The following is a 27,688-nucleotide window of genomic DNA, read 5'->3' on the forward strand; positions in this document are numbered from 1 at the left end:
TTTTGATACTTTTGAAATTGTGTCGATACGACCTTAAAGCGTGCGTCGCTGCACTAATCATTAATCAACGTGAGCTTAATGATTAATGATATTATACAGTATGTAACTGAACGAAAAGCAATTACACCAACCTGTGCACAAACCCGTTACTGTTTAGGTCATACTGAGGAACTTTTACTATGGGGCCAACCCCGAAACTGCAAAAAATTTTGGATGTTTCATACTTACATTTTGCTGGTCTGATGTTGAAATTTTCTATGGGAGAGTTAATTTTTTAAAGGATTTTTTTTTCCGCAATATGTTAAAGGGGCCCACAGATTACCAGATCGCCGGACGATAAAGTCTGTTCGGAAGAGAAGAGTCCTGGAATGTATTGAATCCCATACTACCACGACTCTTCTATTTCCGCACATACTTTATCAATCTGTCAGTTAAACGCAAAACCACGGGCGCACGACTTAACAAATACACCTAAACCTTCCCCAAGAATCACTCTATTGACAGGTGAAAACCGCATGAAAATCCGTTTACTAGTTTTTGAGTTTATCGGGAACATACAAACAGACAGACGCGGCGACTTTGTTTTAAGGTGTAATGAATGCAAAGCTCTTAATGAGAAAGCGCTTATCATAAGTGAAAATGTTTCTAACTATAAGTCTGTATCTTTAGGTATTTAAATAAAAGTAAACAAATAATTTGTACATTTTCGGATAGTTATAACATTGGTTAACCAACCAAATACAAAACTGCCTGGATCAGTCACTGAACGACCTCATTTTAACCTACATTATTTGATAGTGTAATGTTTTAATCTACCCTCAACTGGATTAAGGAGCCATTTGAGGGTAGATTTTGTTTTTTTTTATTTAAATACCTAAAGATACGGAGTAGGTATACTTCCAGCTAATAAGTATGTTGTTGTCATTCGGTGAGTGACTAAACAATGTATTGATTACAATGATAAACGCGGCCTTTGGTCTATTTATATCCGATTTGTGCAAGAGACAATGAAGAAGGCTATTGAAACTATGAGACTATGACGCACTTGATCTAGATTCTAGTAGTACATGCAATACAGAACTTTGTAAAGGAGCCCACTGATTACCAGTTCGCCGCCGGACGATATCAGCCTGTCAGTTTAAACGCACATTTTGACAGCTCCGAACAACTGACAGGCTGATGATGGCTGATATCGTCCGGCGAACTGGTAATCTGTGGGCCCCTTTAGTTGTAAAATATAATTGTATTAGTAACAAGTATTTACGCATATTTCACTACAAGAATAAGTTTGTAACTAGGTATATAGGTACTTAGGTATTAAATGCGAATTAATCATGGATGCAGTTTAGTTCTCTGCCATTCAAATTCGTTTTCATCTTTGAAATCTTAAATCCTTGGTACTATTTTCTCGGAACAACTCATAAATGAAAAACAGTAAAGGAAGAGATGAAAATACATCACGTGATTAGTGATTAGGGGCCCGATTCAGATAATGAAATAGACATCTGTTAGACATCACCAAGATACGATAACGATATGTTTAAGATCTAACCTGTCAAATTTGACATTTGCGCGATTCTGGATGATACTCTTGAACGATTTCCACAGGATATGACTTAGAGATCTAATTCACATCTAATAGATATCGTACTCTATCTAACGTAAAAGTGACATCGGTTGCCCGAATTGCGCTGCAAAAGAGAACTAGATGATATCTTAACTATAACGTATCTAGAATCGATCTAGTACGTGTCGTCTCTTGTGAATATCTTGAAGTTCGAATACGCGTATAGGTGAGTATTAGTACTCAATTAAACTACCAGTACGTTTAGCAACTAACATACGTAGATCGTAGAGCATATAGCCGAAATATGTGGAACTTAAAACAACAAATCTACCTAGGGTAATTCGCCAGTAACTGGCCACTGTTAGTAATTGGCCACCCTAAACTAAAAATGAATCCTATTCACCTATAAACAGAATTCATTTTAGTATAAAGTGGCTAGTTATTGAAGGTTGGCCAGTTATTGAAACCTTATAAGTACTAAAATGAATTCTGTTTATCACCTATAAATTCATTTTTAGTTTAGGGTGGCCAATTACTGACAGTGGCCAGTTACTGGCGAATTACCCTACTTGGGATTTAATTACCTACTTTGCCAGTTGTAATCATAATTTCTTCAAAAGTCTTCGGGGAATCAACTGCAGCCCGCAGCCTGTTAAAACAATAATGGCAACTTATTTGTTGAAAGACTACAATTATAAATAAATTTCTTAATCAAACAGTCTAAAAATAACCGCCTTTTTTGGCACGTAGTGTGTGTTTAAAAATATCCTACTTACATCAATCAGAAGGGGTCAGTCAGTTCAGTTTCCGTAGAGAACGGAGCACCGTATTATTTAGTAAACGTAATATTACTCCGACAATTTATCCAGATTCGACGTTTATATCTCGCATCGCGTGGCTCACGGCCAGATTCCAACTTTAAGATACGTCAGTTAATAGATCTAGAAAAGATATGGATTAGATATATCAGCGTCAAACAAGTGTCAAATTTGACGTTTCTTCAAACAAATACGTCACTTTTGACACTTGTTTGCACTGACATATCTAATCCATATCGTTTCAATATTAAGTATTTGACGTATCTCTCTATAGGCTCTCATTGTTCGAATACGGCTGTCACTCCGCGATTTCGTCGCGTCGCAACAAGTAGCTACAAGTACTTACATCCGCCCCCCCCCCCCCCAATTTTGGTGGCTAGCCATCATCGGCCGTGCGGCCCGCGCGTGGCGCTTGCGGTCATATCTGTCCTACTCGTAATCGTAACAGACGCGTTTTGTTAGAGAGTGAATCTTCTGTACTTAAGGGTACTATTAGGGGAAAGGTGTCGTGTTTCGGAGGTTCCGGGGCAAACTGCCGAATCCGACACAAGAACAGCCGATTCAACGGAGCCACGCCGTTTTGTCGCATAAATAGTGTTTAGTTTTTAAGTTTATAATATATATATGTATGTTAGTCTGTAAGGTATTTGTAATATGGGCCTTGTTGCCTGATTTAAATTTTAAATAAATAAAATAAATTATTTATTTTATTCTGTGCTCGTATGCAAGGACCTGCGACCTGCACCATCGTTAGGAGTATTTCTCTGTTAAGTAGGTACAGTCAGCGTCATATAGTAGTATATGGTGTACCGAACTATTTGAATACTTTGGATGCTACCTACTATAAGGCGCTGACTGTACTTATATGGGTCATTATCTATGAAAAGGGACCTTATTGTCGATGGCGCTTACGCCGCACAGCGTCGCGCGGCATTGTATTTATATCGGAGCACCGTTAATAATGGCGTAAGCGCCATCGACAATAAGGTCCCTTTTCATAGATAACGTCAGATATAAACTGTATGCGCCCTTGGAACGCTATCGTCACAGTCATGTTTTGTAGTGCAAATTAGTTAGTGCAACCCACATGTATAATAGGTATTAGGTAAGTATGTAATGTAAGTACATATGTTTGAAGATAGACTACTGTATACAAAATCTACTCCTTTCACAATTTCTAACTTGTAGTCAAGTGTAAAATATGGGTAAGGGGTCATCCATTAATTACGTCACACGAATTTCTAGGTTTTTTGACCCCTCCCCCCCTCCTTGTCACACTTGGTCACATTTGGCAAACCCCTCCCCCCCTAGTGTGACGTCACATTTTTTCTACGAAATCGCCAAATCGAATTAAGTAAGTACCTAAGTATTATAAACATTTTATCAAAATATTTTTGTCGATATTAAAATTAGTAATTTTATAACCCAAAACTGCTTAGGAAAGAAAATTAAACGAATAAAAACGAATATCGTTTTAAAAACTTGTTATTTAAATGTACAGCGAATAAAATAATTTAAATAAATTTTCGGTTACTGATGAAGTTAAAGTGACGTCACAAAGTTTGTGTCTCCCCCCTCCCCCATGTCACAATATGTCACATTTTCTTGACCCCCTCCCTCCCCCTAAACGTGTGATGTAATTAATGGATGACCCCTTTTCACAATTTCTAACTTGTAGTCAAGTGTAAAAATATGGGTAAAGTACCTACACAAATAATCCCAAAAATATGTCCCATAGCTCTTATCTCAGCGAATTAAGAACTATGGGACATATTTTTGAGTAAGTTGTCTGCACCTATGTTTTTATACTTGACTGTACATACTTCAAGGTCGAACCGTGACAATGATCGTACGTACGTTAGATTGGGTCTGTATACTCTGTATACGGCACAACACAAAAGGTACTCGGGACCATTAGACAGTTACTGCGCATTCAGACAGCTCGTGTACTGTAAAGTTAGCTCCACACTGATTCTATAAAATCTATAAATAAATTGTATTTAGTATAGGTAACGAGCAGGAACTGTAGGTGGCAGCACAGAAGCCCCCCGTTTATTGGCGCGAAGTGTACCTAAATGTCATGTTCAAGCTTCCATTGTAGCCCGCAAGATGGCAGTACCTACACCTACAATGCATAAGAAAATGTACGTGAACCGTAGAGGGCAGCAGTTGCTTTGGCGTGAGGTGTCAATGTCAGTTTACGTTTCCGATTCAGGCCACAAGATGGCACAGGCCCCTGGCACAAAATACCTTTCCCGTAGGCTAATCGATATCAATATCACAAAGATCTAACGGGTCAAAATGTATGAAACCTCCATGAAATTTCTCTACAGTCAAAGTATCGAGGAGTATGGAAAAAAAATCTAGCCCCTTTGGTAACTTTGTGATAATCATTCAAGTTATTTCGATCACCTTAGCTCCGTGAAGAACTTCTTAATACCTACTTCATGAATCTTATCCATTAAAAAAAAAAACCGGGCAAGTGCGAGTCGGACTCGCGCACGAAGGGTTCCGTACATTAGGTTAGGTTAGGTTAGGTTATACCATACGCGACGGAGATATGGGTGCAGCGGCTCGAACGGCCGAGGGCTGGCACCCGCACTGTAGAGGCGGTGCGCCCTGTCCTTCGGGACTGGGTTGAAAGACGCTCCGGTGTCCTTACTTTCAGACTAACGCAGGTACTGTCGGGGCATGGCTGCTTCGGCAGCTACCTGCACAAGGTTGCCCAGAGGGAACCGACACCGGAGTGTCACCAATGCGGAGCCGACGTAGACTCGGCCCAACACACACTGGCTGAGTGCCCAGTTTTTGGCGAGGAACGGGAGGAGTTGGTCGCCCAGGTAGGGCAAGACCTTTCGCTGCCAGCCGTAGTTCAGGCCATGCTGGGCAGCGAAAGTGCGTGGGAGACTGTGCTCACGTTCTGCGAGCACGTCATGGGAGACAAGGAGGCGGCCGAGCGCGAACGGGAAGTCCGGGCCGAGGCTGACCCAATGCGCCGCCGCCGCATAGGCCGCAGACGTGCCGCTCACGAGCGGAACCTGCCGCCCTGATGAGAGCCAGCGGGCGGCGGACATGGGGGCGTCCCCGCCCATGACGCTGGCTCCCGAGATGGTATGCGCAACCTCGTGTTCCGGAAGCGCTTCCACAGGGAAGATCACTAAAAAAATAGGGGTATGGATCCTAGTCAGGATAGCCGCTGCGGGGTCGCGGACGCATTGCGCGAGCTTCCCCGTAACCCCGCAACCATAGCGGCGAGAGGACACCATGGGGTTTAGTGGGTAGTGGGGCCTCTTTACAGCCCTGAGTCCCACATAATCGTCCGGGTTTCTCCCAGGCCCGGCGGCATGCGTAGACGCATTCCCCATGTAAAAAAAAAAAAAGGTTAGGTTATACCATAATGCAAAAAAGGCAAAAAAATAAATAAACGGTCACCCATCCAAGTACTGACCCCGCCCGACGTTGCTTAACTTCAGTCAAAAATCACGTTTGTTGTATGGGAGCCCCACTTAAATCTTTATTTTATTCTGTTTTTAAATACATCATCTGTGAAAATTTCAACTGTGTAGCTATCACGGTTCGTGAGATACAGCCTGGTGACAGACAGACGGACAGACGGACGGACGGACAGCAAAGTCTTAGTAATAAGGTCTCGTTTTACCCTTTGGGTACGGAACCCTAAAAAGCTGATTTTGGTATTGTTATATTGTCTCTATTACTATTAGTTCTATCAAATTAATAGTTTACGAGAGAACACAGAACACTTAATTGCCAATCATTTTCCAGTTCACAAAATTGAAAACATCAAAACAAAGCGAGAAGTCAGTTTGGAGAAAACAATAACAATTTTATGTGCTTGTGGTTAATAAATTAGTTTTATACAACAGTCACTATGAGGACGTCTTTATGTTGCCTATAGGAGTCAATCAATCTAGCTCGCATTGTGTGTCTAGTTTGCATTGGGACGACACGTTTATTTCATCGGCGAACATTTTATCTATGAAAGCCGTGAGTATACTTATTTTATAAATAAAGAGAGAATAAATTAATTTTGTATTAAAACGATGCCATAAAGCTTAGAAATAAATTAAAAGTGTCACGGGCGAGGCTCGAACTTTGTAGTTGTTAAGTTGTTGTTTGTTAAGTTTGATATCAAAATTTCCTAAAAGATGGCGCTGTTACAAACGCAAACTACGTAACGGTAGTTCATCGTAGAATATACATATATAACTGTCAAATATATTGGTATTGGTCACAGTCAGTCAGACACTTTCGCATTTATTAGAAAATTGGCATTGGCAACATACAGTCATCATCATTATTTAAGAGCTATGCTCTTGTCGGTGGAGTAATCGCCACTCTTCTTTTTGCTGGGCCAGCCTTTTAACTCCCTCGTACGACACGACAGAAACTTTTTCTTTTATTTGGCTGAGATATGTGAGCCTGGGCCTTCCTCTGCCTCTTTTCCCCTCAATCTTGCCCTCCAGGATGTTTAAAAAGAATCTGTCGTGCCGTATCAAGTGGCCAACCATCTTGCCCCTTCTGTTAGCTATTGTGTCTAACAGGCATCTCTTCTCTCCTGCCATGCTCAGGACCTCTTCGTTCGTCTTCCTTTCTGTCCAGCTAATCCTTAGCATCCTCCGCCAACACCACATTTCAAAGGCCTCCAATCGCTCTCTGTCCCGTTGTGTTAGCGTCCACGTCTCACACGCATATAAAGCGATGCTCCAGATATACACCTTAACTAAGCGTTTTTTGACATTCTTCGAGATGTGTGCTTTGAGCAGGTGTTTTTTGCTATTGAATGCTTTTTTAGCCATTGCAATCCTCTGCTTGATGTCCGCCGTGCATCTGGAGTCATTGGTAATAATACTTCCTAGGTATTTATATTGTTGAACTTGTTCTATTGCTGTGTTCTGTAGTAATATTGGATTGTGTAAAGATTGGTGTTTAGAGATGGTCAGAATTTTGGTTTTCTTACAATTTATTTTGAGTCCAAATTGTGTGAAAATATCATTCATTTTTGAAACTAATAACTGTAGTTTGGAGTTAGTTTCGGCAAAAGCCGCAATGTCGTCAGCAAATCGGATAAATTGAATTTTCTCCCCATTAAATGTAACTCCTCCTAAATCTGACTACTATTTCTTGAATGGCATGTTCTATGAAAATGTTGAATATTAGCGGTGAGAGTGGACACCCCTGTCTTACTCCTTGGTTTATTTTGGCTTTCTCTCTCTCTTCTTCTATTTCGATGATTGACTCTTGGTTTTTGTATAGTTGGAATATAATCTTTCTATCTCTGTAATCGAGTCCAACATCACGGAGGATACCCATCATTTTTTTCCAGTTGACCTTGTCGAAAGCCTTCTCTAAATCTATAAAAGCTATGTGAGTGTCTAAGTTGAGATCTAGTCGCCTGTCTACTACTAGTCTAAGTGCTGAAATGGCCTCTCTGGTCCCTTTATTTTGTCTGAACCCATATTGATCCGGTCCCAGATGTAACATACAGGCAACATACAGTAGCATTGGGAATATGTAGAGATAGTTGACCCCCCTCTGCTAACAAATTTCTATGCAGGAGGGGTCAGTTATCTGAGTTATCTCTGCAGCTGACTGTACTTATTAGGAATCCAAGACATGGGAATAATTCTTCGACAACATTTCTTACTAATCGCGAAAGTAAAGTACAAAGTGCAAAGAGCGCGAACCAATCTTCCTTATTATTGGTTTTTGCGTTAGACGATAATCGACATAACGATATAATCAGCTGTCTATAGTTAACTATAATTCTATTTATAATTAATTACTAGGTACTTAACTGCTCGTGACTCGAACCATTTGTCATCTGACGATGATCGATGCGTGTCACTTGTGTAATAATGATTTTAATGTTTAAATTAATATTATAGTAACCAATTACATACATACATGCGTCACTGGCTCAGTGACCCAAAGAGCACAGAATAAATAATAGTACTAGGTACAGAAGACTCACTCTCTAACAAAACGCGTGTACGATCAGGACAGATATCGCGGCTTATGGCAAACCCCAAAATTGGAGTGGAACGGATGTACTTTTAGCTACCTGTAGCAAAGCCACGAAATCGCGGAGTGCGACACGCCTGATCTTGGCCTCTGACACAAGAGAGCGCCATTCTACCCTATTCTGCGCCACTTCACGCCAGTTGGGTATTCCAAGTTCCATCTTCCTCTCTGATAGGCACCTGAATCTTCCGCCAGATTTTCCTCTCCGCTACTAAGAGCTTGCTCTCTTCTTTCTGAGTCAGCGTCCAAGCTTCACACCCATAGGTACAACAAAATTGGTCTAATTACAGTCTTTTACGAGTAGACTTGAAGTGAGCAATTATTCCATTGACCATTATGAATACAGACATTGAACCGCTCTACTCTAGTGTCACTCTCATTGTACAGTCACCTGCAATAATATGTTACTCTTTGAAGGCCGCAAAAATATGTGACACGCTCTTACGGCTCTATAAATAAGATCGTGTCAGATATTTTTGCGGCCTTCGTTGTGTAACATATTATTGCAGATGACTGTACTGTACTGTGACATTTAATAACTGGAGTCGCCTTTAAGAGCTTACCCCTCTTCCGAAAAAATTGCACAATAGTGCAATTTGTATGGACTGACATGGCTAGTTATTAGTAGTAGTAGTACGAGTAGTAGTAAAATACTTTACTTTTTTTTATTATGAATGGACTTACTCATGGCCACAGACTAGCCGAGGCGTAGACGTGGCCTACGATGGAGCGAGCTCGCCCAGAAGGTGCCTGTTCACTCTTGATTTGAAGGTTTACTGTACAAAAAGAAACATAAAACATGAAAAGCACACACCATTAGTACAAAGGTGAACTTATCCCTTTCAGGGATCTCTTCCAGTTAACTCTATTATGGCTATTTGTGGGTTACGTACAAAGGTAGGTACCTATGCTACTGAAATCAGTAGGAAGCATAATAGTTATCTACGAATTTTACGATACAAGTCCGGAAAAGAGGGAATCCGAACGAGTGGCGATAAATTAAAACACGACTGAAGGGAATGTTTTAAATCGACACGAGTTGCGAATTACTTACGCCTACCCTACACCTACTATTTCGATTACTTCTCTGTTTCCGCTACCCAAAGGTTGTCTGGAAGAGATCGCTCTTTAGCGATGCGACCGCCTGTTGTCTGCCTCTACATTTAATCAATTGTACTTTTCTTTTGTATCTTTTTACTGAGGCGTGCCAATAAAGAGTATTCTATCTGTCTATCTACCTATTCGCACGTGTATTACAACGTAACTATTACAGTACAGTCACCAGCAATAATATATATGTTACACAACAAAGGCCGCAAAAATATCTGACACGATCTTATTTGTAGACTCATAAGAGCTTGTCACATATTTTTGCTGCCTTTAAAGAGTAACATATTATTGCTGGTGACTGTACTTACCTATATACCTACATATCATGGTCCTTTAAACTTTTGACATAAGCACAGATAGTGCTCCGTATAAGTAGGACCAGGACCGTAATATATACTATAAACACAATTTTCCGTCTTACGTAGTTTGTCTGATAATTAAATAATCACCTAAACGACTAGGTTAGGGTCATTGACCGATAAGGTCAGAGTACACCAAACGATGACGTTTGAAAGCCATTAGCAATTGTTTTGTCGCCGTGACGTCATAATTGTCGATGACAACGAACTCGAGAGGGCGACAAGTGACTGTCAAAACGATTGACGTTTAAGCACTTTAAAAACGGACGTTACTGGTAGATAATGCAATGTTTTATAACGGCGACAACGTCGTAGATCTGCCTATTGGGTATGAAGCCATTCGCTTTATGAAAAAAACAGCAACGGTTTTAATAACTCTGAAAATTATACCAATTTCTAATGAATTCCACTTATAAAGTGGGTATGTACTTTTGCAGCTGTGTGTAATTATCATATATCTAATTTAGACCCGTGACATGTGCTAAAAACAAGGTCAACAAAGATTTGTCGTATCTATCCTTATCTGAACATGTCCATAATTGTCGCTACGCTGACATCACGCCGGGTTTCTGCAAACATGTCATTATAACAATTAGTAGACGTCACTAGATGTTGACTGTTTGATTGTCGTTTAATTCTTTAAACGTGATTTGTGCGTGCAAAGATGTATATGTTGCAGTCAAAAGTGTGAACTGGTCAAAAGAACTTTTAACCGACAAAAACAGCAAAAATGCTTTTGACTGAGCATGTTGGTCAAAAGTAGTTTTACCTAAAAATCATACCTATTTCTGGCAGCAGTTTCGTTTTTAGGGCGTAGCAAAAAAAAAAAACCCTAACCTACCTATCTTTGGGAACAGTTTCGTTTTTTGGGCGTAGCAAAAAAAAATAACCCTACCTATCTCTGCGAGTACTTTTGACTGATAGTAACAGTCACAATTACTATTAACCAAAGTTCTTTTGACCAGTTCACACTTTTGACTGCGACATATAGACGTAGTTGATCTGTAGGCCTAGTCGAGATTACAATGTTACATCGACAAACGCCATAGAAACTGATTTGCAAGACCGAAGTGATCCCATAAGGGGTTGAGCAGATATCACGCGGTGTTTTCGGCTACTTTTTGGCGCCGCCTCCCCCTTGGCGATATTTGGTGATGTTTTTGGCTACCCCCCTCCCCCACATAACCTTACGTAAATTTTTGACGTGATAACGTCTTGTAAATCGATGAACACCGGTAGCATGCATGAAAAAGTGTCACGTTGTGAACTAATCTCCATGGTAACTTTGTGGACGGATCTCCATGGTAACGTTACGTAATGTAATGGTAATGTTTTCTTATGAAGTTATGATATGACGTTTATCACGCAAAATTATCGTCCGTAAACCGACTTTACAGACAACCATATTTTTTTTTATTTTTCCATCCGACCGGTCAAGGCCACGCGCTCCAATATTTCGTAAAATAGACTCGCTTTTTTGAAGTGCGGAGTGAAGATTTATGTTTGACGAAACCGAAAAAAAAGTATCTTACTCATGTGGGAGTTTTTTTTCTTACTTTCATTCACTGTAGAAAAATACTCGTGAGGTATACCCCCCTCCCGTAACGTGATCTGTTGTGATTTTTTCGTAACCCCCCCAACCCCTATCGAACCTCCCGTGATTTGTGCACAAGCCCGAAGTGTTCCGTAAACACAGTTTTGTACGGAACCCTAAATATCTATCGGGATGACAGATGCTACGAAAAATCACGTGACCATTTCCATACATTAATTCGATTTCGACTCATAGTCTAATAAAACATGGTCTTCTCTTCCCAGAGTGACACAAGCCTACGTCACAATAACATGGCCGCTATATATAGCGCTATCGCATATTATCATATAGCGCTGTCACATGATGACGTAGGCTTGTGTCAGTCACGTGTCCACGAAAAGGCGGGAAGAGAGTACCAGGCGGAGTATATTATTACCATGATTTTGACTGGCTTTTACTATAATCGATTCTCACGTGCCTAACCCCAGATGTTACGCTTGTTATATGCATAATGCATGCACATGACATCACCGTCATGCACTGATAGTTGCATCGATATCGATATTCATGAGTCGACCCGACGAGTGCAATTATCCATATTTACCGTCTACTATCGCTCGACCACTGTTTTAAATGTAATTATATAGGGTTCCGGAACTAATTAAGTAATAGAACAGATTTATAAATATACTATACCTAAATTAACAATTGCCTGTGACTTCGTTTGCGTGGTACTAATTCTACCCAATTAAAAGATGATTTGAAAGAAAAAGAAAATAAACTGTAACGACACAACATAGTACTTACCTACATCAAAAGCACACAAATATATAAACAATATATTGGATGCTAAAATAGGAATCCGTTCCGTAGCACTGATTTTCAGTGGGGGCCTTGACTTATACAGTATGTGTCTGACCATGGGGCTTTAATTCCAGGGCTTGATTTTACTCGCTAAACTGAGCTACTTTTACTATGGGACCATCCCTAAAATCGGGGATTTTTTTTTGGCATTTCCATAGAAAACGTCGACATCTGATCAGCCAAAATGTATGAAAAAGTAGTGAATAGAATCAGGCGTTACTTTGCGGAAATCCATATTAATTAAAACCAAAATATTACTTTGCTAATCCGCGTAAAAAGATAACGTGCTAGTCAATCAGTGCTAACCCGTTATACTTACTTGCGTATTTTTTTTTAATTAATTGCATGCAAAAAATACGCAAGTAAGTATAACGGGTTAGCACTGATTGACTAGCACGTTATCTTTTTACGCGGATTAGCAAAGTAATATTTTGGTTTTAATTAGTATGAAAAAGTAAAAATTTTTTTCGTGATTTCGGGGTTGGTGCCATAATAAAAGTAGCTCAGTTTAGCGAGTAGAATCGAGCCCTGGATTTAAAGCCCCATGGTCAGTAACACCCTGTATACTTACTACGAATTAGTGGCAACACATACGTCAACGACGCACTCAAAAACAGACAAAAACTAAATAGGTACAAAAGAAAGAATATGAGAAAATAACTACAAAAATATATGCAGATGTCGAAGATACAACTTTACCTAATTGCCTATATTAATCTAGGTTATAAACTACTTATCTAAGTCGCCTTATCATTAAAGAGCGATGGCTTGTAGCTCTAGATAACCTTTATGTAGACTCTACACTGTAGAGGAAAACATTGATTACTGTCTCTCATAGGCTCTACCTTTTCAGTGTCATGACGTAGTTAAGGTAAAATGGGGTAAGACTATCACCAGGGCAAGACGAACGGCGCGATTCGGGAAATGAATTAGACATTCACTAGATATGAAATAGTAACGATATGTGACGTTCCACGGCAAAGGGTACCCTATGTCGGTTGGCGCTTACGCTATTATTAACGCTGTTCCATCAATATTATTGCGGCCATAAGGTACCTTTTGCCGTGGAACGTCACATGTCGTTACTATTTCATATCATACTGTTTGTCTTGCCCTGAGCAAAATCAACTATGTTCGTCTTTTTCCCACCTTACCTTTCCTAGAATATACACGAAATTTAATTGGCACCGTTTCGCCATACAAGTTGTTCGACACATAGGTGTAGAACTGTAGATGAAGAGTATGTGCGGAAAGGGAAGTCATTAGAATGTATTGGATCCTTTATATTCCACGACTCTTCTCTTTTTGCACACTACAGTCTATACAATGCACACTGACTCTAAATTATTTGCTCACAGACTCAAAATAATACGAAATATGTGACGTTATCTATGAAAAGGGCTTACCCCGCACAACCGAGCGAGCGTCGAGGCGCGCGGCATTGTATTTATATCCGAGCATCATTAATAATGGCATTAAGCGCCATCGACAATTAAGGTCCCTTTTCATAGATAACGTCACGTATTTTGTCAACACCATATAGTAATTGATGATCAACCATCCGGAATGTGTCAAGCCATGCGGCTGACATAATTATGCGTTATTGTTTATTTGATCAATGGCTGGAAGGCACGTGGGATGGTTTGTTTCGCTTTTCTATTGATTTACCACATAATAAACATTATACATATTATAAACGTTCTTAGGCGTGACTCCACCAACGAGTGTGTACTGTCTCTTCCGAAAATCGTTTTTTCCGGATTGATATTTTTGCCATTTGCAATTTTTCCCATTTTAATTTTTCTCGATAGCTTCCTTTTCCGAAATCATATTTAACCATTCGCATATTTTCCCATTTTTAGGGTTCCGTACCCAAAGGGTAAAACGGGACCCTATTACTAAGACTTCGCTGTCCGTCCGTCCGTCCGTCTGTCACCAGGCTGTATCTCACGAACCGTGATAGTGTCTAGACAGTTGAAATTTTCACAGATGATGTATTTCTGTTGCCGCTATAACAACAAATAGTAAAAACAGATTAAAATAAAGATTTAAATGGGGCTCCCATACAACAAACGTGATTTTTGACCAAAGTTAAGCAACGTCGGGAGTGGTCAGTACTTGGATGGATGACCGTTTTTTTTTTGCTTTTTTTTGTTTTTTTTTTTGCATTATGGTACGGAACCCTTCGTGCGCAAGTCCGACTCGCACTTGCCCGGTTTTTTTTTAATTTTCCAATAGCTTAATTTTCTAATAGGTTTTTTAACCATTCGCATATTTTCGCACTATATTTCATTTGTTTACAATCACGGAATAGATAGGTGCGACGAGGAGCGAAGCGAGGAGTGTGTTAGGTGAACTGCGAGCAAAACAGTGCGCCAGAACCGACTTATTACATATATTGTACGATATTGATTTACAAAAATAAGTTATTTTTTAGTTAGTGTCTCGCATATTATAATAAGAATACATATCCAAATTATGCGAATGGTTAGAAAATCTATTAGGATAATAAGCTAGTGGAAAATTAAGTTAATGGGAAAATATGCGAATGATTAGAAATTAGAGATGTACCGACTAGTCGCCGACTAGTCGGGAAAGCCGACTATCCGGCCACATTTGTAGTCGGCGATTAGTCGGCGACTAGTCGGCAAAAATGGCCGATTAGTCGGCACTTTATTAGTGAAAGAAAAACAGAAAAAAAATCTATATTTACCATATGTTTTATGTTTATTTTACTAAAATACCTATTCAGGGTGCATACCTACGAAAACTTCATATAATTGACCGTTTGATCGTTATCGTATGTTGGTGGACTGATCTGATGACCTCTACAGGTCGATCTCAACTGATTCTCGTGTAACTCATGTGCCAGTTCGATAGTAATTTTTTTTAATTCAGTTTTTGTTTTTTTAATGGTGGAGTCATGAGGAACTATTAATGTTATTGCAAAATTTAGAGACTTAAGTCAGGGCACGTTGCTCGTAAAGACGTTGACCACATGGGATAGGTTCTTAACTGGCGACTACGTACGGGGAATAGAGCCTTGGAAACTCCTACAAACTGTACTGACGGTATGCTCAGGAACGTAAAGTAAAAGAACTAAAGACAGAAATTGAACGAAGATTCTTGTGATAGGTCTTTGAACCTTTTAGTGAAGTAGAACACCTTTAATCCAAGCTAAATTATGATGAATAGCGCAACCAAAGGAGCAAAACTATTGTTTTTCACCTGAACTTATACGAAACTAATGATCTGGCCGACTAGCCGACTAGTCGGCCGACTAATCGGCCATTCGAGCGCCGATTAGTCGGCTAGTCGGCTAGTCGGCCAAATCAATAGTCGGTACATCACTATTAGAAATGCTTTCGGGAAAGGAAGCTATCGAGAAAAAATAAAATGGAAAAAATTGCGAACGGGAAAAATATCAATATGGAAAAAACGATTTTCGGAAGAGACAGTACACACTCGTTTTAGTATTTGTTGTTATAGCGGCAACAGAAATACATTATCTATAAAAATTTCTGCTATCATGGTTCACGAGATACAACCTGACGACAGACAGACGGATATTGGAATCTTAGTGATAGGGTCCCGTTATTACTCTTCGGGTACGGAACCCTAAAAATGGTCATACCTTTGATGATAACATAAACACTTGAGCATATTTTTGTAACACAATCGGCCCAAAAATTTAGAAAATAAATATAACGTAAAAGGGATAAGTTCGCCTTTGTGCTGCCTATCCTGTGTCATAAAGTTGTGTTTTGTACAATAAAGAGTTTATACATACGTACATACGTCCCACTTTTTCAAACAACTCATCGATGTGCGAATATATAGATATTCGAGGTGTTATACACCAATAACATCATAGTCCTGTCATCCGTGAAACCAACGCAACACATTATCAGATGCCTATACCTATCCGCTTGTTACCCTATTCGGTCGTGGGCAACAGAACCAGCGCGTGCCCTGTAAAGATTTCACGGCGAGCACTCACTCGGAAGGTCTTGACGATCGCAAACGGGGCATGAAATACACTTAATGCGTATAAATGCAGTCAATAGTTAGGGGGGAATAAAACGGACGGTAACGCCGGATACAAGTTTATTTTTGACCCGTGAAAAAGAGAACCAAACGGCATGTTATTCTAATTTGATCAGAGCAGTGCAGACCATTGTCACAGAATAAATAATAGTACTAGGTACAGAAAACTCACTCTCTAACAAAATGCGTCTGTTACGAACAGGACAGATATGGCCGCTAGGTGGCCACAGCGCCACGCGGGGCTCATGGCTAGCCACGAAAATTGGTGTGGAACGGATGTACTTTAAGCTACCTGTTGCAAAGCGACGAAATCGCGGAGTGAGCCACGCCTGCCATTGTCTTAGTCCCGTGTGTTTTCACTCACGTGTAAATGTGTTTGCGGACTGAGCAGCTATTTCTGCAATGTTTATCAAAATGGGAAGCTATTTTCGTGTACACGGCTAACTGAGTGTGCTTTGTAAGCTTATAAGCTTCCTTATCTTATCAATATAAATATTTGTTAAAATTTAAAGTGAATGCGCTTTGGTAATCTTGGCGAGACTGAGATAAAATTTGTTTTGAACGCCTTTTTATTCGATTTACGTTTGGCCCATACAGGCATCTAATGTAATAACATAAATGTAATCACTTTCCAAGATTCCACCATCTACACAAAACAAATTGTTTATTTAAAATAGTGTTATTATTATGCCTAACCCCGGAATAGGCATGTCCTGTGGGGGAATAGTACTATCTAGAGTATCTTGGGTATCGTCTTGGGTCGTCCCATTCGTTTTTCGTCAAGTTCTTAAATCAGTCCTATTCTGCTTTCGCCACTCATTCTACATTGAAAGCCACCGATGATTGTGACGAATGTAGAATGAGTGACGAAAGCAGAATAGGACTAATTTAAGAACTTGACGAAAAACGAATGGGACGACCCAAGGCGATACCCTATTTATGTAGTTATATTACAAATACAACCAACGAATAAAATAACGCAACGAAGATAAGGAAATTAACAGCACATTCAAAATCAGTATCAAGTAATTATTAAAAAGAACCCCATTACCCCACATTAACCACGAGTATTCCCTAAATTTAGCACAATCTAAAAGACCTAAAAATTTCTTAATCTATTCCAAATTGAAAAGGCGATACTTATTTCCCTAATGTCTTCAATTCCCTCTTTTGGTCTTAAGTATTTGAGAACAAAACAATATTTAAATGTGTCATATTTCTTTCCAGGGCGTATCATTCATAGGATGGCACCAGCGGTCGCGGCTGGAGCGAGTGCTGCTAGTGCTGACAGCTTTGCTGACGTTGGCAGTTTTTCTGACTACCTGCCTGCTGTTAGCCATGCGGGGTCCCACGTACCTCCCCGTGCCACCATGCTACCAACCTGAACCTAAAGGTATTTACTGCTAGTACTGACAGCTTTAGGTATGATAGGAGAAAAGCGATGCTTGTTAAATGCAATAAGAAATAGAAGAGGCATGATGTTAGGACACCTTATCGGCATGATAACTTTTTCCTAAACATCCTGGAAGGCAGGATTGAAATGACAAGAGAAGAAGGTAGACCTAGAATTACTTACCTCAGCCAAATAAAAAACAATGCGTCGTATGAGGAAATTAAAAGACTACTCCATCGACAAGAGCAAGGCTCTTAAGTTATGATGATGATGATGACTGACAGCTTAGCTTAAGCTTTGCCGTTTTGTGACATCCTGTCTGCTCTTAACCATGAGGGGCCGGATATACGGAGAGATGTGTCCGTGGTATGGTATCAAAAACTCAAGCTGGACCTGAGGCATGATATTGATAATCGAAAGTTCCACTAAACCAAACCTTTATTATTACAGAAAGCAGTGTCTGCCTGTCCAGCTCCTGTATCTACACTGCCAGCGAGGTCATCAGGGCCCTCGACGAGACCCAGAATCCCTGCGAGGACTTCTACGAGTTCGCTTGTGGGGGCTGGATGAAGAACAACCCTATCCCAGAGGGCAAGTCGCAGTGGGGCATCTTTAGCAAGATCGAGCTTCATAATCAGCTCATCATAAGATCTGCTTTAGGTGAGTGAGGTTACTAAAATTATTCATCTATCTGACATCCATTCCTGGGCACACATTTCCCCTATAATCTTTGCACTATCTCAGCGGGTTTCGTTTTTGTGTGATTACTTACATCTACAGTTCACTTTGTTAAGAGCTTCCACGTTGCATTAGGTTAGGTATACGGTCACTTGCGTCGTAATCCTCAGTAATGAGGATCGTGACCTCCCATTTGAATCACCTTCTCTCTCACAATCTCTCTCCATCTGGTTCCGTCCTTGGCGGTGTGGAGAGCCAATCCATGTGGACTGTGGAGTCAAGAGCGGTGCGAATCTGGTCGGACCAACTGCAGAACTTTAATGTCGCAAATGTTTTTTTTTATATGGTCAATGTGCTTCGTCTTCTGGCTTCCTCTAATAATCTCAACGTTATCTCTTGCGAATCTTCGTCTACTTCTTGAGAACCTTTCTATCCCAGAGGCTTTCAATTCTACGAGGAATCTACCTCGCCCTTTGCCACTTTGTGTCATCAACCCTTTGTGTTATTCTCAGCCATATTGCTTAAAGCAGATCTTGCGCTATTGTGTCTAGTTTGGTCTAGTTGCAACAATATAACAATAAGGAAAAGGTCAGAGATGACATCGATGATAGACTATTGTCTAGCTATTTATGGAGTAAATTCTTATTCGAGGAAAGAATTGAGATTGAATATTTAAGCACGTTTGATTTGCAGTTCTCGATTGAATTAGAGCTTTATTGTACATGTTAAATTTGTGAACAGTCGATTAATTTCGTTGTCTCGGTAAAATAAAATGAACACGTGTTCTGAGAAACACTTTTTGAAAGCATGGTTACTTAATTCTTACAAACTCAATGTTTTTATTCAGTTGACCTCGGTAGGTAGTTCAGTTTTTTATTTTGATATTTTCCTCAATTTCTTCAATTAAGTAGGAACCCGGAAAAAATCTTGATCTCTAACACAATTGATAAATCCGGTTATTCCGGTTACATTCACGTTTTATATCCGGAAATACCTCTATTCAAAAACTTAAATAAGTCCACTTTTGTAGACACAGGTTTTGCTGATTTCTGGTTGACATAACCTTACATTAATTAGCATTCTTATATGTTGCGAATCGTCATTTTCGACCACAACAAAGTGCTCTAACCATTTGGTTAACGCGAAATAATGCCTTATAAAACGTATGTATTGAAATGTTAAATATTTGGACATTTACTTACTAAGTACACGGCCATATCTTTTATCGTACAGTCAAAAGCATAATGAATTAATTATTATGTTTAGGCCTGTAATATATTTCATCAAAACAGTTCAAAACGCAAAATTGCTTTGTAATTGCTATTTGTTTTAATCAAGGACAAAGACCAGGAAAAATACGAAAACTAGATCACCAGTATCATCTTGTCCTACTTGTTGCGTTTCTTATTTACTTATTACAATGTTTTTGATCCATTCTAGTAAGATTCTAGTAGGTTAACATCGTTTGCTATTTTCCTTGTGTCTCTTATTCTTAAGTATCCAAAGATTTTTTCCATTGACTATCGTGTATCGTCCGTATCCCGGGGTTTAACTTATTTACTTATACACATTTTATTTATATTCTCTGTGTTGATTCATTATTTTATTTTATTTTATTTATTTATTAACATAAAAATATACATCTTATACAATTACAGTGTCCCACAAAACAGTTTACACGGTTTGACTGTGGGATCGTGCAGTCTCTACTCTCTTAATATTAGAAAAAAAGTTAACATCTATCACTACTTTCTTACTTAAATCACTCCTTAACTCACTGTTTTCTTATTTAAATTTTAAGCGTCTACTACATTTGAGTCATCTTTTTTACTCCGACTATACACTTAACGTTTTGTTCCTTCACTTTACAGCCACTTATTATATACTTCCACTGAATTATCGTCTCATTGTAAATTTTCAGTCCCTCTTATCAGTTTCTCACAACACACGAAATTTGCGTTTCTTATTTACTAAGAGCAACACTCTTATTACCATCGATGGACCTTATCTGTTTGTAATAAGGTTTATTATCAGTCAAATGTGTGGACGATGGTTCTCTCAATCTTATTATTTGTATAGTTTATCCAAATATGGCCACTTGTTATTTCTTTGTTATGATTTTGCCTATTCTGTTGCCATCTACGTATGCGGATTTTCCTTTATCATTAGAACTGAAATTCTGCTCCTTTGTAACGTGATTGTTATTATTATGGTTTGTGAATTTTTCACCGAATGAATATATGTATTTTCACATCTTAGATTAAGTAGAAGTGAATAAACATATTGAGAGCCTACCTCGAAATTCGATATTTCGTTAACTGCCTCTCTATCACTCTTGCATACCTATTCAAAAACAAAACTATTTATTTTTATTTTCGCGGTAGGCCCTCAGTCTGTTTATATACCTTTAATAAGGCCTTCTGTATGCCTATTGAATGTAGAGCAAACGTTTGAGAAAAAAATATTCACCCATGAAATTTTTTTTCGCTTCCGAACCTGTGAATTTATGAATGTTTTTTTTTTTCAGAAAATGTCAACATTTCTGACAAAAATGGGGGAGAGTACAAAGCAAGAGTGTACTACGATGCATGCATAGACACGAATGAGACCATAGAAAAACTAGCGGAGAAGCCTCTAGTGGACGTGATCAACAAACTGGGAGGCTGGCATTTACTCGACAATAATAACAATTCTTTGACCAACAGTACCAATAATAATACTATTTTAAGCAACGCTACCAAAAATACTATTAAGGATTTCGATTTGCAAGAGCTTCTTCAAAATATACAGAATAAGTGAGTCTCTTATCAAAAGCCTAAGTTCACTGCTAGTAATAAGTGTCTCATCTTTCAATGTGCGCCACTGCGGCTTTTACAGAAAAAATAAACGGTGTTTTTTCTGTATGGGCCTTGATCTTTGATGCTGCGTACAGTATCAAGTTCTATTCTATGGCAGGGGTTCCTAAAGTAACTTCGCGTTCTGATCTAATATTGTTACCCCTGTGACCATTGGAAGAGACAATCTTTCCCCAGATCCAAAATATTTTTCAATGCAAGACATTCAAGCATTCATGCAAGACATCTACCATCTTATGATTGAGAAACTTATTGCGATTATTGATTTCAGGTACAATTTGGGTGGATTATTTAATTGGGCGGTAACAGAAGATGACCGGAATTCATCAAAATATATTATAGTTGTAAGTACCTATATCAATTTATATTTCCGTTCTATCTTCTGACAAACCACAGATCCTCATCAAACGAAGGGTTTATTACTATACAAACCAGTCAATTTACATAGAATCGATTGGCCTAGAATTAGATTACAAATGACGATGATCCGACCTAGAGAAAGAAGAATATCTTAAAAATACCTACTACCTTATTACATATTTAATGCTATACTCTTCACAAATTCCTATCTTTTTTCAGCTGGACCAAGGTGGTCTAAACCTCCCAACGCGCGACTACTACTTAAACAAAAGTGCTCACGCGAAAGTTCTCGAAGCCTATCTCAACTACATGACCAGAGTATGCGTGCTCTTAGGCGCGAACGAGACGAAAGCTAAAGAGCAAATGAGTAAGGTGATCGAATTCGAGACGGCTCTGGCTGGGATAACTACTCCTTCTGAGGATAGGAGGGATGAAGAGGGCCTGTATAACCCGTTCACGTTGAAACAGTGGCAGAAGGAAGCGAATTTCTTGAACTGGACGGCCTTCTTCAATGATGCTTTTAGATTAGTTGGGAGAAGTGTGAGTATCACAAATAATGACGTTAATAGTATGTAAGCAAGGGAATCGTCTCTTTCAGACGTCATTAGAGATAAAAGAGATTATACGTAGCCAGAATTTGTTTTCTGATTAAACAGCTTAGGTATAAATGCAGGGGCAACGTAGATTTTTCTATGAAAATCAACATTGTACTAAAGTAATAACAATCGCGTGGGTTAAATTTTTTGCTAATTGTCTAACACATGTCATTTCAGATATCCGAAAATGAAAGAATCGTCGTATACGCGCCTGAATATTTCCGGAACCTCACTAAAGTAATAAAGAATTACACAAGATCAAAAGAAAAGAAAACGTAAGTCACTACGGTCTCATTGATACATTTGTTATACATACCATAATCAGAATGACGCATGTCAATTACATATAAAAGCCATAATATATTGATGGCCACAGGAAGAGATAATTGTGTGGTTGATAAGTTCAGAATTTGATTTCCCACTGAATAGGTATAAATTTTAGACAGTATTTTTTTACTAACTATAGGTAGATGAATTTATTCACTATACTATATCATAAACATAATATCGGCATGGTATACGTATACGGACGTTTTGATTTATCGTAGAACCACTGTTAGTAGGCGCTATAGGTGCAAAAGTTGTTGGAAATATTAGCGCGCCATTCTAATCTGCCCTTTGTCTGCGATAGTCTGCCCTTTTCTAGCCTTTAACTGTATGAAGTTTGAGTCTAAAAGGTGTTTATTGGTAGGATTATTGTATAGTATTTTTTTGCGAATTCATTTCCATTATTCCCGCAGGATTCTAAAGAACTACCTCATCTGGCAAGTGTCTCGTTCCCTCTCAACGTACTTGTCTAAATCTTTCCGAGATGCCACCAAAATTCTACGCAAGGCATTGTACGGCTCTGAAGGCACGGAGGAGTCTTGGAGATATTGTGTTACAGACACTAATAATGCTCTTGGTAAGTTTAAGTGTTGTAACAAAAAAGTTTTATTCCTTCATTTTCACTATAAATATACACATCCCAGGGTCGTTTGATACCCTTACTGCCATCTAGCGAGCGCTTTTAATTTAGTTCCCTTAAAATAATAATAGTAACAGTGTTTAGTTGTTAATCTTAGAGTAAGCCGGAGCTACTAACTGTATAATAAGGTGTTCTTTTTTCTTAAATTAGGTAAGCCGGCGGGAATCGAGTTCTATAGATGCCTTGCCACTATTAGCCATAAAATAAAAGTCCCACCGCTCTTGCCGGCTATTCTAAATTACAAATGTAATTTAGAATAGCCGGCAAGAGCCGTCGAGTCAACAACTCGAAGTCAATCCTAATTTTATCTTCGAGAATTCCTACAGTTTTATCTGATGGAAAAATGCAAAATGGACCGTGAACCTGCCCCAATCAATGGCGTAGCGTGCACTAATCTAGCCGTGGGCGAAATCACATCTGCGAGGCCTTTTTCTTTCACTGCCCGAAAAGGCCTCGCGCGAGGCTCCCCTTGGGGCACGAGGCCATGGGTGACAGCCCACCCCTAGCTACGCCACTGGCCTCAATCTAGGGCAAATCCGGGAAATAGTCAGATTGCAGCACATTAGTCAACATTCTCAATAATCAGTCAGCATTCACCTAACCTCAATTCCTCTGATTCTAGGATTCGCAGTCGGCGCCATGTTTGTCCGGGAAGTGTTCCATGGGGAAGCCAAGACGCAGGGCGAGCTGATGATCGACAACATAAGAAACGCGTTCAAGAATAACCTCAGGAACTTGGACTGGATGGACTCGGAGACGATGAAGGCTGCTGAGACAAAAGCTGATGCTATTACCGATATGATAGGTATATTTGATTCTTCTTCTTCATGGTCGTGACCTCATGTCAGAGGGACGTGACTCCTATGGGGTATTCTTTCTACCACTGCTCTCCTGGCCTCTCGATCTTCGGCCATCTGCATTGTTGCCTAGAGCGAAGTCTGGGTAATATTTTGGACCACATCTGATCATCTACTGCATGGGTGCACGCCCTATTTTTGATTATGTTACAATTAAATGGCTTTTAAGAGTTTAACTATAGGCAGGGCAAAAGCAAGTTTATTATCCTTTCCATCGGGAAACCTATCGAGGTACCAATAATACCATTACCAAAATACCACTATTGCGTATTGAAAAGAAATTTATAAATTGCATATTTTGGGTATAAACAAATTAAATGTAGGGAATTCCATAGAAAATGACGAAGTGCTAACCAGTTGCGTATAGTAGCCATTTAGGTCAGTGGCCATTGACCAAACTGATATTACACTCTCATTTGTGTACCTTTCTTAATGTCCTACATTACTGATATTAATCTCGACATGTCATAGCTATTGTAGACCGAAACCAACCAACATTTATTTTCAGGTTTCCCAGATTACATTCTTCAGAAAGAGGAATTGGACAAACAATACGAGGAGCTGACCATCCACCCGAACGAGTACTTCCAAAACAACATCGCATTTAACCTGTTCAGCTTGAAAAACGACTTGAAGAAATTGGATCAGCCAGTCAATAGGACCAAATGGGGTGAGTTCATTAACAATGTAGTTTTTGTCCCAAGTCACCCCAGAAGGTATTTATAAGCTCGTGCTAGTTATGCTCATCATTCATTCAGAGCCCACTGTGTCCCGCTGCTGGGCAAAGGCCTCTCCCCTCTTCTTCCACTCGTCTCTGTTTAGTGCTATATCTGGCCAGCCTCTCAAGAAGGAGTCCAAGTTATCCCGCCATCGCCGACGAGGCCTGCCGGCGCCCCGGTTAGACTTGGGGCTCCCACTCTGTCAGTGCCGGATTTACCACTAGGCTGAGTAGGCGGCAGATTTTAGGGGCGGCAAATTTGGGTCAAATAAAATATTTTATGTGCTGTTCAGATAGGGTAGACCAGAATTTATTTGTAAAATTTAAATAACAAGCATAATTTGTCTGTCATGTCAAGACCTTTTTGAAGTACGAAACCCTAAACATGTACCTACCATTTTCTCGAAAAAATTTCGCGCTCGCTACGCTCGCGTTTTCATTTAAGTACCTACATTATTTGTGACCCATCTGTCTACATTGTAAATTTGGGATGGTCGACGATTCTTGTATCTTCGTGGTATTATAGGTTCCGATTCTTTCCTTTTGAAGTACGGAACCCTAAAAATTTACCTACCTACGAATATATTCTCGAAAAAAGTTCGCGCTCGCTACGCTCGCGTTTTACTTTAGCTAACTACATTTTATTGTTACCCATCTGACCACAGACCTATATTGTTCTGTGCATCTGACCATATCATTGAATGATAGCACAGAACCTAGTAGAACGCCAGCGGTAATGTCCACGCTATCGGAGCAGCTTCCGTCTACTATACGCCTCATATGCGTCTACCGGATAAAAAGCTAGCGATCCATTTGTATAGCAGTCTTTTGAGCAGACTCAATGCCAGACCCGACCGAACTCCTTAGCTATATCCAGCCTGACTGCCAATGTCTCACCTTGATTCTCAATGGCCAAAACCCAGCGGTACCCACCGGTCACCGATCAGATCAGGCAAATATAAAGAGGTTGTATCGTCATTGAGTGACAAAAACGGCCCATATAAATCTGTATCTAGAATGTGAAAGTAACGTCACCTTATATGCATTTTAATAAGGCTATGGTGTGTTGTACTATAAAATTAAACGCCTCTGATAGGAAAGTACTTTAAAAAGCCTATAAGCGAGGCGGATTGGGGCGGCAAAATCGGCATAGCCTACGGGCGGCAAATGTCTAAATCCTGCACTGCACTCTGTGTTAACTTGGCCCACAAGTCATCCGGCATTCGGCAGACATGACTAGCCCAGTCCCATTTTAACATAGCCGCTTTCCGAGCTATGCCTTATCTTCAGCAACACTTGTACTCTCTTCTCTTTTCAACACTCTATCCAATCCAAACTGCTTGTTGTTCGATGTCCATGGTCCGCCGCCTTGAATGTACAAGACGCCCCTAATAGTTACGGAGTTAACAATATGTTTGCTCCTAAGCGTGGATAACGCTTTCTCCACTCCCACCCACGACTGCCTTCCTAAATCTTTTAGGGCCATTTGCACCAACCACATTTGACAGACTGATCATCGTCGGCCGGCGCGCACCGGCGCTTTACTTTGAAACTTTCCATACATAAACATTTAGCGAACTCTTTAACGATACGAATAGTTTGGTGCAACCGACCCTTAATGTCGTTTATGCTCTACCACTGATGTAGACGATTCTATCCAGATACTTGGAACATTTTCAGGTATGACTCCATCAACGGTAAACGCGTACTACACTCCAACGAAGAACCAAATAGTATTTCCCGCCGGTATCCTGCAACTGCCTTTCTACGATGGTGACAACCCTAAGAGCGTCAACTACGGAGCTATGGGAGTTGTCATGGGGCATGAGTTGACGCATGCGTTTGACGACCAAGGACGGGAGTATGACAGGTTAGTACCTTGTTTCTCATGTGACTGATTTCCATGCTAAAAGTAAAAATGTACAACTGTCTAACAAATTGCGTTTTTATATAGAAAAATTTTCGCGCTCGCTTCGCTCGCATTTTCAATTACATTCTAAGATATGATAAAGGTGACATTCGGGAGGCGACTGCAGCAGCATTAGGTACTCTGTTGCAACATTACTGCTGCGGCACTGTCAATTTTCGTGATAAACCCCAAAAACCTGGACTGTCTCCATTGTCAGATAACTAATGTAGTCCACAAGGACCCTGCAGCAGTCATGAACACAGCCAATTATTTTTCTCTCCACTGACATCTAACGATATTTTTTTACAGATTTGGGAACCTGAACCAATGGTGGAACAACGCTACCATAAACCGCTTCAAGAAGAGAGCCAAGTGTATCCAGGAGCAGTACTCCAGTTATTCGATGGAGGGACAGCATTTAAACGGGAAGCAGACTCTGGGTAAGGCACCATCTATAATATCTATATTCATACGCAAAAGGGGTCATCCATTAATTACATCACACGTTTAGGGGGAGGGAGGGGGTCAAGAAAATGTGACATATTGTGACATGGGGGAGGGGGGAGACAGAAACTTTCACTTCATCAGTAACCGAATATTATTTAAATTATTTTATTCGCTGTACATTTAAATAACAAGTTCTTAAAACGATAATCGTTTTTATTCGTTTAATTATCTTTCCTAAGCAGTTTTGGGTTATAAAATTACTAATATTTATATCGTCAAAAATATTTTGATAAAATATTAATAATACTTAGGTACCTACTTACTTAATTCGATTTGGCGATTTCGTAGAAAAAATGTGACGTCACACTAGAGGGGAGGGGTTTGCCAAATGTGACTAAGTGTGACAAGGAGGGTGGGAGGGGTCAAAAAACCTAGAAATTCGTGTGACGTAATTAATGGATGACCCCAAAGTACAGTCAGCAGCAGAAGTTGCTAAGCGGGCGAGGTATTCAAAATTACCTTGACACTTATTCTCTTAACAATAAAGTCACGTCAAGATCATTTTGA

General features: G+C 39.7%; 1 protein-coding gene across 3 annotated transcripts in view; it reads left to right on the forward strand.

The window, feature by feature from the left end:
• The window catches only part of LOC134675411 (endothelin-converting enzyme homolog), an 89,300-nt gene that overhangs the window by 53,027 nt on the left and 8,585 nt on the right, over nucleotides 1-27,688 (forward strand). For all 3 annotated transcript variants that reach the window (XR_010099736.1, XM_063533641.1, XM_063533640.1), the window contains 11 exons: nucleotides 17,569-17,734; nucleotides 18,185-18,394; nucleotides 20,940-21,207; nucleotides 21,539-21,611; nucleotides 21,847-22,167; nucleotides 22,401-22,498; nucleotides 22,964-23,127; nucleotides 23,813-23,995; nucleotides 24,556-24,717; nucleotides 26,446-26,635; nucleotides 26,984-27,114. Coding sequence is in view for 2 of the 3 variants with exons in the window: in XM_063533641.1 (XP_063389711.1) it covers nucleotides 17,569-17,734; nucleotides 18,185-18,394; nucleotides 20,940-21,207; nucleotides 21,539-21,611; nucleotides 21,847-22,167; nucleotides 22,401-22,498; nucleotides 22,964-23,127; nucleotides 23,813-23,995; nucleotides 24,556-24,717; nucleotides 26,446-26,635; nucleotides 26,984-27,114 (1,966 nt within the window). In the remaining variant the exon portion in view is untranslated. The remainder of the gene's footprint in view (nucleotides 1-17,568; nucleotides 17,735-18,184; nucleotides 18,395-20,939; nucleotides 21,208-21,538; nucleotides 21,612-21,846; nucleotides 22,168-22,400; nucleotides 22,499-22,963; nucleotides 23,128-23,812; nucleotides 23,996-24,555; nucleotides 24,718-26,445; nucleotides 26,636-26,983; nucleotides 27,115-27,688) is intronic.

Source organism: Cydia fagiglandana, chromosome 22 (genome assembly GCF_963556715.1).
Source record: "Cydia fagiglandana chromosome 22, ilCydFagi1.1, whole genome shotgun sequence".
NCBI classification, from domain to species: domain Eukaryota; kingdom Metazoa; phylum Arthropoda; class Insecta; order Lepidoptera; family Tortricidae; genus Cydia; species Cydia fagiglandana.